Source organism: Dermacentor variabilis, chromosome 1 (assembly GCF_050947875.1).
Source record: "Dermacentor variabilis isolate Ectoservices chromosome 1, ASM5094787v1, whole genome shotgun sequence".
NCBI classification, from domain to species: Eukaryota; Metazoa; Arthropoda; class Arachnida; order Ixodida; family Ixodidae; genus Dermacentor; species Dermacentor variabilis.
The window spans coordinates 121,822,830-121,836,201 of record NC_134568.1 but is presented as its reverse complement, the minus strand read 5'-3'; the positions used below and the strand labels follow the sequence as shown (position 1 = coordinate 121,836,201).

The 13,372-nt window shown below is 43.0% G+C and overlaps 1 protein-coding gene across 5 annotated transcripts in view; it reads right to left on the bottom strand.

Moving 5' to 3' along the window:
• The window catches only part of LOC142583952 (uncharacterized), a 40,229-nt gene that overhangs the window by 14,070 nt on the left and 12,787 nt on the right, over positions 1–13,372 (bottom strand). For all 5 annotated transcript variants that reach the window (XM_075694255.1, XM_075694252.1, XM_075694253.1 and 2 more), the window contains exons 8-9: positions 9,739–9,834; positions 6,066–6,201 (exon numbers count right to left, since the gene is read on the bottom strand). In XM_075694255.1, coding sequence (XP_075550370.1) covers positions 6,066–6,201; positions 9,739–9,834 — 232 coding nt within the window. The remainder of the gene's footprint in view (positions 1–6,065; positions 6,202–9,738; positions 9,835–13,372) is intronic.

Sequence of the window (13,372 nt, the reverse complement as noted above, 5' to 3'; positions counted from 1 at the left end):
ATTAAGCTACCATGCCAGATAGAGTTTGCATATGCATACAGTTAAGTGTAACAAGCATGCAGAGGTAAGAACCTCTGCATGCCTGCTGCACCTAATTGTATGCATAACAGATGCTCGGTGCATCAGCTTATGGATGGCGATGCCAAAAAACAACCAACACTTCCACCACAGAGACAGATCTCCTAAACACTGTAATGACAAAAAGATGGAGGACGCTTAAGCTTTGCCTTTAAGAGTGGAACCCGACAGCATTCAAAGATCCCCAACTGCTTCTCACGCTTCCCGGCAACTGGAGCGTATGTAACCGCAATGTTTGCCAGGAAATGCTGGCCGCGAATGCTATGGACAAAGGCGGGCTTTCTGGTGAACACGCGGCCTCTTGCGTGGGTCACGATGCGGCAGAAGAGAGCGCCATCTGGAGGTATTGCAAGGAACCGGGCTTGCTGCTCCATGGCCCCTGAGATACTCACGCGCCGGTGTGCGCAAATGGCGGACGCCGTGGCCGGTCTATGAATGGTGAAATGCAGGAGAAGGGGTTTCTTGGAGTTTTTGCGTAACAGAATTATGTTTTCTCGTATAGTCAAATTACAATCCGACGCTACTATGTCCGTAGGTAGTGTGCATGTCGTAGCTTACGGTTTTTCCATGTATTTTAGCTTGATAAATTCAATTAGTTCACTAGCTTCCTTGTGCCACATGGAGAGCCTGGGTATGGTTGGTTTGAAAATCTTTTTTTGCAGAAACGACGTCCGATGCTGGACACAGGACATCGACACTGTATTTTCTGCGACATGGGGCCCTTAACGCTTTCGCGTTAAAAATGTACAGCTAGGACCATAACCCGAGTTTGTTTAATAGTAATGAGAGAATATTCAAGGTTGCAGTTCTGGTGAGAGTGCTCTGGTTGAGCTTAAAGGGACACTAAAGTGAAAAGTGATTTCTTCTACATCAGTAAATTACCATTCTACAACACCAAAAACACCACTCTTACAATGATAAGACGTTTGGTAAGCAAGAAAAAGTGCAAGAATGAAATACGGGTGGCGACGTCTACTCAAGTTCCCGCACTGGGGGGCTGTGACGTCTTGGATTTTCATGGCATCTTCTAGGGCTTACTAATTATATATAGTGGTACAGATTGACTACATTGTGTTCAAAAGGAACCAAATATTAAACATGGCAAGTTTCGGGAACCTTTATTCAGCCAACGCGGCCCAAATGCGAAAACATAGTTTGGGATTCCTGACATGACGTGCTGACGTACCGGCGCTGGGGTTTCGGCGCGAAATTCAAATACTGATACTTGGACCTTCATTTTCTCATCTAATAATCAAACTATTTTTTTTTAAATGACTGTATGCAGGGTTCTCAAACAATGCTTCATTAGTCTAAACTGATTTATTGTTTCGCTTAAGTGTCCCTTTAAAGAACATAATTTTGAAGTGTCTCATGTTGTCTTTTTTCTTTTCTTTTATTGCTCAAGCATTGCTCTGCATAGATTTAGCTCAATAGCCTAAAGTGTCATCATGACAGCATTTTGGACGCTGGCTGTCTGGCGCAAGTGGCACGGTACTTCTGCTGCCACCAACTGTGAAATTACAATTATGAACATTAAATCAACAGCCAAATTCTATAACACTGTTTATTACAGTAGAACTGATGACAATATGAGTGTTCTGTGGTGTGGCAGCACTGCTGTGCTATCCAGGATGAATTTCTTAAACAGTTACAAAACACAACAACAAAAAATTATGCAGATCCCACGTACTGTGGGAATTGATGTAAGTGAAGCTTTCTGTGCTGGATGCTTTGAATGGCGACAATCATCAGTGATGTTGACGGCTAAAGCTGAATTTCTTGAACGTCTAGGCTAACACAAGAGTGGTGAATTTATGTTACCTTGTGTGCACCGCTGCTGTTTGTCTGCGTAGTACACAGAACACACAGGGAGAGGTGTTTACTTGAGGCGTTGTCGTGCGCCATATTCTATAACCTCTGAAAGGGTTGAGCGTTGTCATTTCCTCACATGGCACATCGCATAGTGGCAGAAGTATGAAAGTGGAATTGGATTATGGGGCTGTACATGCCAAAACCACACTCAGATTATGAGGCAAGCCATAGTGGCGGACTCCGGATTAATTTTTGACACCATGATGTTCTTTAACGTGTCCCAAAATCTAAGTGCATGTGCGTTTTCTATTTCGCCCCCGTCGAAATGCAGCTGCCACAATTGGGATCAAATTCGCGACCTCTAGCAATGCCATAGTCGTAAAGCTAATGCGGCGAGCACAAAACTGTTGATTTGACAGTCAATTGCTTCCGTAGTGTCTCCTGGACCCTGCGGTGTGCTTTAATTAATGCGGCTCTGCTTCTGCATGCCCTGCGTAAGTTGCCCGCTTGACATAGTTGCATGGTGTTTATTTTTCAGAAATAGCAGCAACGTACTGTACCGTACCTTGAACTTAAGCTTATCCTCTTTCCCCCGCAACCACTGTCATATAGTAGTGGGGTTTCCTTGCCTTCTAAAGTCACCTCCAATCTCTCTTATATGGGAACTGCCTCTTCTCCTCCCTCTTCTTATCTTCTCCTCTCTACAGGTATATCTGCGTCCCCTCTGGCCTCGCACATTAGCAGAAAGGGAAGCACTGCAGTTTCTGCAATGCTTTTGAGGGGAGTCAGGGATAATTACAGCTGTCACGCCGCTAATGTGGCGACGGCCAGGGAGCTCTAGAGGGCATTGTGCGCATCTGATGTCGTGGGATGAAAATGAGTTTTTCTCAGGTTGCCTTTCCTCGCTTACTCGCACTTGTCATCTATATAGGCAGCAGCCCACAGCAGCAGCAGTAGTAGCAGCAGCAGCAGCAGTGGGAAAGTCGAAGGAAGAGGCAAAGAAAGCTTCACTTTAGAAGTTATAAGCATACATTCAGTTTACGATAACTGTTCTATTTGTTACATAGACACAGCCAGATCACGACACGCTGATAACTTTAAAAGAAAGAAAATATATGTTTACACAAATATAATGCAACCTCAAATACATTATGAGTGTAACACTTGAAAATGGCAAAACCAGTTTTTTTTTTTAGATTTTGTGACATGTGGTTTGTATGTCACACATTTATATGTCACACACAAACAAGACTGCACATTTTGTGTATCGTCTTGTCCTTCTCTTTGTGGTGGTTCCCTCTGGGCTATACAACCCGAAGATCCTCATTGAGAACTTTGTTTTCATACGCTTCCGCTGTTTGTGGTCTCCCTACTTTTCTACCACCAAACCTCTAATCGCCTTTTACTAATCTCTGTTGTGGACATGTTTACTGTATTTTTGCATGTATAACCCGTACCAAGAATGCAAAAAATTTAAAAGCAAAGTCTTCATGCAGGTTATATGGGAATTTTGCTTTGAAGTGTACATCTAAAGGCCAGGTTCTCCATCATTTAGTTTCATATCTCCTAGAGAACCCCACCCCCTCCCCACCCTTGCATGTTGAAGCTCCTTATTACTTCCATGGTCACCTATTATCCTACACTTCACAGATCGCCATTATATGTTTAGTAGTTGGTGAGTAATGCACGTGGTGCCGACAAACTAGAATTCGGATCATGATGAGCTGCGCTCAATAGCTGTCCTAGTGCACCAAAAGCTAATGATAAAGCTATCACAAGTCTTAGCAAATCGCGATTTGAGCTTGTGAATTGCATATCACGTGATCATACATACGTCACCAATTCCTGCGGTGCTCCCTCGGTCCATGCGAAGTGCTTCGCGATATGACTGAGTCACATTTGCTCCATCACCATTGTCCATGTGAGGGCTGCTCCATCTGCGCTGTTACCCCTTGTTGTGCGAATCTAGCTGTGAAGTGATCCGATTCATGCTACTTGTTGTGTAACTGATACGTCCGCGATCACGTCCGTTGTGTGAATCCAGCTTTAAAAGCATCGCTGAAGAAGAGGGGAGGGAAGAGCTGCTGGCCAAAGACACGACATGGACGAGCTGTGAATCCGCAAATGGAGACTTTTTGAAAGGATTTTAGCGTTGTTCTATGCAGTTACTTCCATGCGTTTTTTGTGCAGGTTTTTTTTCTTTTGGGCTGCTGTAATTGGGCATGCAAGTGATACGTGGTGGCGGGTTATAGGCAAAAAGATACGGTACTTTCCCCTGCTGTCCCTGAACCTAAGGACTTCTAGGCGTCTGGAGGCACCACAGCGCCCTCTAAATTTCGCTGGGCCAACCTCTTCGTGGGAAAAAGTCAACATTTGCCATTCAAGGCTTGTTGTTGTTGTGCTAAGTCATACACTGCACCAGCTCACATCACATTGCATTACAGAGCACACAACAACAGTACAAATGAAGCATAAGCAAGTGAGAATATTGGCCACAACATCGCATCACAATTCAACACGAACACACTTACAGACCCATTTGTACTTATCGCCTTCATTCTATAACCGCAGGTATTACACCGGTGAGCCTTGAGAGTTTTGTACGAACTCAGAGCAGTGGATTCACCCAGATTTTCAATTAGGTACCATGTGCATGGGTCCTTAGTACACCAACACACATCTGTTATTTCAGCTTCAAGATAAAAGCAACACTACATTGCAGTAACTTACAAAAACCACGCTTTCATCTTCACTAGCACAGCACACATGGCCACTTGTAGTTTTTTTTTTTGGTAAAGACGTAGCTAAAACATAGCTAAAAGAGTTGTGACAACATTAGTGTAAAATACAGTAATACTATCTCGGTATACCTCAGCACGCATTGCCACGAGCAAACTGCAGAAAGCTTGCACAGTTTCGTACCCATAATTGTTTGTGGATGGAAGCCAACAGCCTGTGACTTCACATTTTACTATTCTAATGACATTGTCTGTACTTCTACAAATGTTCTCATTAGTAGCATAATGGATGCATAATTTTCACTAACTGGTGTTTTGCCCCATGATATGTAGTCACACTGCTATTGCACAAACTGCTTTTCGGCCTCGCCTTTGCAACCTTTGCAAGAGCGAAACTACCTCCAAAAGTCAAGGAGGTTGCCCAAGAATAGCGTCCCAGCTGCATACCTAGGTGGCACATTGTGTTGGGTGGTACGTGCTGCTTAAACACAACGGACTTCATTTGCATTGCAGTATGCTAGCTGTTCCTTTTAACCGCGTCACTGTTTCACCAGTTTCACAACAATACGAATGAGCCAAGTGGAAAGTGGAAGTGAAAGACCATCACACTGGAACATAAAGATGCTATCATAACAGCTGGCGTCAGGCGCTAAAATGTAGCATGTTGCACGCTCCGGATAGTCCTTTGCCGTTGTTTTATCGAATTTTCATCACACACGCGGCCATATAGCGGTTCAGAGGGCCATGGAGCCGTAATCTTCTTTGCATGTTTAAAGTTGTGCATACCACTGGGCATATACTGCAGTAAAGGGCAATAGTCAATATAACAAAGCGATGGATATAACAAATTTTTTCAGCTTCCCCTTCAACTTCGTGATAACGAGGTTCGAGTGCTATTGTAATTTTCCTTTTCCCATAAAATACACTCAGAGGCAGCTCTAAAAAGCTAAAGGGGGCCGAGGGGAGATGGCTGGCCTCCGATTACTTCCGACTGCACCGCGCCCCCCAACTCCTACCACCATGACATGTGAAGTGATAGAATTCCCTCCTGCCCCCATAACGAAAGTAAGCACTCATGCTCAGATGCACTCCCCCCCCCACGGTTCTACAGAAGAATTCTGTTTTCGCCCCTGAATACATACTGTATGTAGTTCTCGTCGTGGTACACTACTGAAAATTGTGACCTCTACAGCACAAATTTTGTCATTCAGTTTCATGCTAAAAAATTGTTACTATTGCATTGATCACTTGCAATTGCCCCACTTAAGCAGCAAGTGTTCAGGAATCTGTTTTTACCACATGTTTCACTGCCCCGCATACCTACAGCAAAACAGGAGAACTTGCATGAACAGCTAAATTTAGATAATGGTATATTTTCCACTTCTCAAGTTACACCCTTAACACAGGAAGGTCTGTTAAAATGCAGCTTTAGCGTACCTTGAGAGGTCGCCATCCCATTCAAGGTCATTTTCATTTGACAGAGGAGTTGAGTGGTTGCTACAGGTGTCCACACCAGGGACATACACGAAGTCATCATCGGTAGCAGATGCACATCGCTGTGGTGGTGTTAACCCTTTAGTGAGCAGGAAAAAACAAAGAAACAGCAGGAACAGGTTCCAGACTTACAAAATGACATAGCTCACAAACTTGCACGTTACTTCAACTTTGTATAAGCCAGCACGCAAGTTATTATATTTTTTTTTGTCTTCTACTTCATATTATTATTATACCTGCACTAGTTCAGTGAAATACTTATACATGCATTATTATTTGTCACTAATTTTTGCTTGCTGTAAACGGTTGCTGCTTAAACTCATGGGGGTGAGAACCCATCAAGCTACCTTATCGGCAGCTTTTTCTTTTCACCCCTCCATGTACATTGATACAAGAATAAAATGATTGATTGATTGATTGATTGATTGATTGATTGATTGATTGATTGATTGATTGAATGAATGAATGCATGTGTTCAAGTCATGCAAGGTTTTATCACTAATTAATTCGAGGACTCCCAAAAAAAGACAAGCTGACAAGACAGCATCTGAAGCAGACACAGAATAATAATTTTAGAAAAAACTTGAATATGGTTGTTAAGGTAACTAATTTTATGAGCCTTTTGCCCACTTTGTGATTGTTTCGGTCAGGAACTATTCTGCCTGTTTCGGATGCCATACAAAATGAGCTCCAATCTTTTTGAGAAAATGCAGAGTGCTAAGTGAATTTTTTCCAAAAATATTCCTTATTCCTGAGGCAGTTGTAGAGTATACAGTTTACAGTTGGCATCACATTGTGGGTGATCTCCACAAGAACCATTTTGTCTAGGGTCCTCATCGTTGCATTTTTCTTCAGTGCCCTCATCCAAGGATGTTTGCTAGCCATCTGAAGGCAGAAATGTATGGCTCCTCAGAACCAAAATCACCATCAGATTCACAAAGCTCCCACCAGTTCTCTCTGAAAAACGCATGCGAAGAAAATGTTACCTTCCTCGATGTGATGCTCCACAAAAAGCGCATACAAATTCCTTCAAGTGCACCGCTAGAAGGTGGTGTCCATGTACATATATGCTGTGAAGTGCAATTATCAATACTTGAACATTTTTTTTTAAAGATACTGCAACAACAACAAAGAAAAAATTCCAGCAGAACCCATCTATGTAGATTGTCCAAGTTGTGCAAGAACTCTATTTGCATAATACACATATCTTATTCAAATTCCATTGCAGCCGATTGAGTGGAATGTGATGGTGCGTCCGTTTAGCTTTATCGCATTTACAGCCAAATGCACTGAGCGTCGCAGGAGACCTTTTAACCCACCAAGCACAAGCTGCGCATGTGCACTGATATTGTGACAGCACAATGGCGGCAGTGCTCTTCCACTCTGCTGCTGTATGTACTCCGTGTCCTTTCTCAACTGTTGCCTCAGTGCCAAAGATAGGTACTCAACTCATGCTGCGGGCCCGATCCCACCTGGGGGCTATATTTTTACAATTATTTTGATGCGGTCAGTATCTAGGCCTGATAGACAGAACAAAGTAGAGTAGGGTCCAAACAAATGCTCTCGCATTAAAAAACCAACGCATGCAAGTGCATGCCTGGCACTTGCTGACATCTGTGCTTCCAATGCTTGCTCAGCATCATTATTACTCTAAAATACAATGCTGGCCTGTGCAGGAAGGTCGTAGGCTAGTTATGCACCCTTTCAGTACAACCTGAAGAGACACTTGCAACACACAGTTTATTATGTAGCGCTCTACATTAGAAACGAAATCCAACCTATAGTGTAACAGTGTGTGAACAAGTGTCACCTCTGTTCTTCTTTTTTTTTCCCTTTCCCTCCTGTACCCTTCGTGTGCCCTCTTTTGGCACCACAGGAGAAAAAGCAGAATTTGTCGTCAATAATTATTTCAAAAACCGATGGCACTTTTAAAATTGAATAAACTGCTCTAGCCTCCTGTCGTGACTTGCTGCACTGCTGCCATAGCAACATGGGCCTTATAACAAGCAATTACAAAATTAATTGACCAATCACTACTTTGTTACCAAATGCACAAACATATTTGTGGTGATTGCTACCTGCCCATCTAGTGTCTGCCATGTTGAAAGGACGAGTAGTGAAGAAAGCATCCTTGCATCAGCTAAATCCCTTTTTAAAATTTGTTTCCATTAAAAAAAAATGAAAAAGGAACTCGGTATGTATTTTTACAGGTAGATGTATTTTTACAAGTGTGGACGAGCCTACTACAGTGAAATCTCAATCTAATGACACCTGATTTTACGAAGTTCTCAATCTAACGAAGAAATTTCCATTCCCCGGCAGGTGCCCATAGGGTTCAATGTTGTCATCAACTTGAATTAATGAAACTAACTTGGCCGAACTGAACTTAACAAAGTCTTTCCTGAAATAAATGAGTAAGTAAAAAAAGCTGTGATTTCTTTCTAATTTTGACACAGACGGGTTTTTCTACGGGAGTGTGCTCTAAAGCTAACGCATTAAAACATTTAGGCACCCTAGTCGTGGCCCTGGCTTTATTTTGACGAGGCTGCAGGTCGCGCCCATGCAAGGAGCTGCAGACTAAACACCACCTCTGTAGAGGCGGAGGTGGTTGCTTTTGTAATTTCATGGTTTATGCAACAGATGGCTGGATTAGCAGCAAAAACAATGCCGCACTAGATTTTGCGTGTCACTATGTTACAATTTTAGATTCTGAAGAACCGAAAAATTCCTTTCTCGATTTTACACATTTCCCAATTTAACGAAATAATTGGAGCGTGGTCATCACTTCGTTAAATCAAGTTTCAACTGTATACTGTAAAACATAATTATTTTGCATTATGTTGGTGTTCATTTTCACTGGATTACCACTGTTATTCAGTTATCACTCAGTGCAAGACGCAACCACACTGTACCCAAAATTTCATGAATGTTGTCGCCAGCTCCATAGAAAAAGAGACATCTAAACAGTGCACATAGTTAAGTGTTGTACTCCCTGGAGTGAGGGTATACAGAACAGGGGGTTTCGTAATAAATCCAATTTTCCTCTTTGCCATGGATGTAACTTGAAATTGAGGACTGCAGTCCAAGCTTCACATTGCAAACTTTCCAATGCACTCATCATATTCAGTTTGTGCATCTGAACCTTGAAGAAACTCAGTTTTTTTGGCAAGCCTCTTGTCTGTATACTTTTCCTCACATGTGTACACTCGCAAATGCATGCAAGCATTGGTGATTACTCTGGAATGTACGACAAGACACGTATAAAAAGCATATGGACTTCACCCATGAGATCAGATTCAATGAGCAACAACTTAGCTTGCCACTCTTGATTGAAGCGTTGCTTGTTTTTCTGTGCAAAAGTTCTCACAATACAATGTACCATTATTCCACTTTGCAGTGCTTGATTCTTCACTACCACCACAATGTGACAACATGTATGTTTAAAAAGCTGGTTTCTAACTGTAATGCTCAATAGAGGATTGAAGTGCTGTTATATGATCCCCAAGAAATAAAACATGACGATGATATGTAGTGTTTAATGGCTTATGGGCCAGAAATGGATGACGCGTGCTAAGAAATGAAACATGCGAGTGAAATCTTGCAGGTCTTGCCTTACCAACTTCATTCTCCCACTCCAAGTCAAGTGAAGAGTGGGGGCTGCTGTTCAGTCGCTCTCGCTCCTTGTCCCATGCCTTTGTTTGAAATTGGGGGCCTGCAACACAGTTTGTGGCAGTCAGCTACACTCTGGGCACTTTAGGATAAATAATGATAGCCTCCAAGCAAAGGATAGGCACAGAACACCAATAGAAGCATACATACAACACAGATACAAAACACACACAATAACAAACAAGTGGGGAAATTAATTCTGTGCGCTATGTGAACAGCATTCATTATCAACATTGAACAGCCTTAACACAACAGCTGAGATAAGGTAAAGAGTTAACAAAAATAAACAATTACTCACATCACACTCCCGTTTGTGAACATGTAGCAAGTTTGTGATGCTTCTGCAGCTGAATTTGGTGTTTGACTGCACTGCAGTAGTAAAGTTGCCAATGAAGAACATGTGTATAATTACAATTGTGAACTCATATAGATACTGACTTGCATCTCGACATTCAGCACTTGCATCACTACTGTGTTCTTTACATGAACTTCTGTGCATGTGGTAGAAGAGAGCAGAGCTTGCATCTTCACAGCAAGGGCATTTATTACAAAGCATACACAATGAAAAAGACATTGCATACAGCCAAATTTTGCTGCAAATGGAACGAAAAGTACTAAATACCACAAGCTGCCCTTATTTGGTGACAGCAACTTTTTCGCGGTTTTTGGGTCAGAGATTCAGAGTATTTCATGGAGAAATAAATTTCTTGTTCCTCTAAACAATTCAGCACCTGATGTAAAACTGGACAAACTGTGTAGGAGTCTTTGAATTCCACTCTGTCTAGTGCCTTTTTAAAAGCTGTGCACAGAAATATTACATTCTTTGAAATAGCTGAAGCTGTTATGTTGACAAGGTGCATGAAATTTGGCACCCTTCTCCTTATAGTATGCTTTAACAGCTTCGGGTGAAGCTTTTTAACACTGTGCATGACGAATCGCTGCCAACAACCAACACTGCAGACCTAATGCCTACTAAACATGAAGAGTCAGTTGTGTTCTTGCAAATTTGTCTACCACAAAGCTTGACTAGCATAAAACATTCTCTTCCACATCTGCCTTTGAAGCAAATGACAATGAGCAAATGAGAGCGAGAGAGAGAGAGAGAGAGAGAGAGAACAAAAAAAAAAGAATGGCAAATGTAATAGTACATAGCACAACAGTTTCAAAGCTACCCATTGATTTGGGCAATGGCACACTGCTATTCCAGGCTAGCAGAATCGCTAGACAGAAAATTTCTTTTCTCAACAACAGATCTCTTTAAATTGCAACTGCTTTTGCAGTTGCTCACAAAGCAATGCAACACGTCTGTATCAGTTTGGGGAGCTTCCAGTTTGGGGGAGCTTCCTATGTCGATGGTGAACTCAAGCCATTTGCTGGGGAACTAACTGTTGTAGAAGGAATATTACTGAAGGGCTGCAAAGTGGGCATACCCAAAACTATGAGAGCAGAAATTCTTCAACGAATTCACGAAGGACACCTCGGACTGAATAAATGTAAAGCCAAAGCACGGGGATTGGTATTCTGGCCTGGCCTTACCGGTTCTATTGATGCGTTCGTTCGGGGATGCCGTAACTTGCCAAAAGTATGCATACAATCAGCAGAGTGAGCCCCTTCTCATGCAGCCCACCGCGGACAGGCCATGGCACCATGTGGGGAACTATCTTTTCCAGTTTGGGGGAGCTTATTATGTCATAGTGTACGATGCCCACTCTAATTTCCCCGACGTGGAGAAGCTAAGGGATACAACAGCAAAAGAAGTCATAGCCAAAGTATTGGCTATTTTTCACGGTACGGCATACCGGTTCAAGTATGCACTGACAACGGGCCCCAGTTTAGATCGCAAGAGTTCCGTCTGTTTGCGCACAAATATGACTTTCAGCACATTACGTCAAGTCTGGAATTTCCGCAGTCAAATGGACTGGCAGAGTAGGGGGTTCCGATATTTAAGCGCATCCTAAAGAAGACTAATGGCTCCCACGATGACTTTTGGATGCGTTTTTTAGCCTATCGTTCTTCTGCCCTAGATGACGGCCGCTCTCCGGGTGAACTGATGCAAGGCCGGCACCTTCGCACTACTCTGCCCAGGTACAACGAGGATCCAGGGGTCCCAGTAGCAAAGCATCACCAGTCTGCGAAGGACAAGTGGAGACTGGTCACGCGCAGCGACAGTAAGCAAGAAAGCAGCTCCAAGGTCGTACATGGTGAAGACCGAGGACCAGCGGATGCTGAGGCGAAACAGGCAACACCTGCTGCACACACCAGGAAATGATGACTTCAGCCCTCAGGAACAACTACATGGAGCCAGACACAGCGTGATGGATCCCACGAATGTAATGCATGATTCAGATCATGCAGGTGTAAACTTGTCCGGTCTACGAAAGTCAACCAGGCAACGTACGGAACCTCTACGGTTGCATTATGATAGCAACTTTCGCCAAGTTTCCTAGACCCGCCGTGGTTGCTCAGTGGCTATGGTGTTGGGCTGCTGAGCATGAGATCGAGGGATCGAATCCCGGCCGCGGCGGCCACATTTCGATGGGGGCGAAATGCGAAAACACCCGTGTACTTAGATTTAGGTGCACGTTAAAGAACCCCAGGCAGTCGAAATTTCCGGAGTCCTTCACTACGGCGTGCCTCATAATCAGAAAGTGCTTTTGGCACGTTAAACCCCATAATTTAATTTTTAAAAAGTTTCCTAGATTTGTTTTTTTTTGTACCAGGAAGAGAAGATGTATCAGATTGCAGTTTATCAGTGTCACTGTAAACGTCATACCTAGTCTTTCCTTCTCTTACTCCATTTCCCTTCTTTCGTATCGCTTCCTTTAAAAAGGCTGGAAATAAACCGCCCATGGTTCTTAGTGCGGCACAGCCTCTTGCCTCTTGCCACAGCCTCTTGCCGTCATGACTGCCTATTTCCTTTAGCAACGATACAATGTCCACAATTCAAAGAACATGCGCAACAGAACGGCACTTTTCACGAAATTAGATGGTAACAGCAACAATGACTCATGTCAAATCACTGTTGCTGCATCAGCTCGGCTGTTATGACTTGGGCAGACTGGGTGGCGACCACCGCCGTGTAGCAGGAACCAGCAAGGTGGCATGCTACACACCATAGCTTTCAAAACTGAAGCTAGTCTAGAAATGCCACCTGTGTGATCATAGTGCTGGTGCTCACAGGATATGAGTGTCTAAACGGCTATGAAATTGAGGCCAAGTTGAAAACACAAATTATTTTTTTTTGTTCAAAGTCTTGAAGAATGTTGTGGTGCCTCGAGTGCTTCAATGGTACAAATTTGCAAGGGGCAACCAAAGACCTTTATGTCAGCCTTCCGACTCCAGTTTGCTGTATGTGATGCTCTAGTGGCATTTCAGCAATGATAAGAAAGGCACACTTGATTTGCTGAAACAAGTTAGAATAGAACCTGGCCTTTACAGAATTGAAACATGTTTTGTAAATGACTGGATACTCAATGCAAAGGCCTCCCTTTACGAGTACTGGTGCTGCAAAACAAGCTACAAAAAGGAAGATGATGTGCTACATGGGCAAAACCAGACAAAAAAAAAAAAGGGAGTTCAGA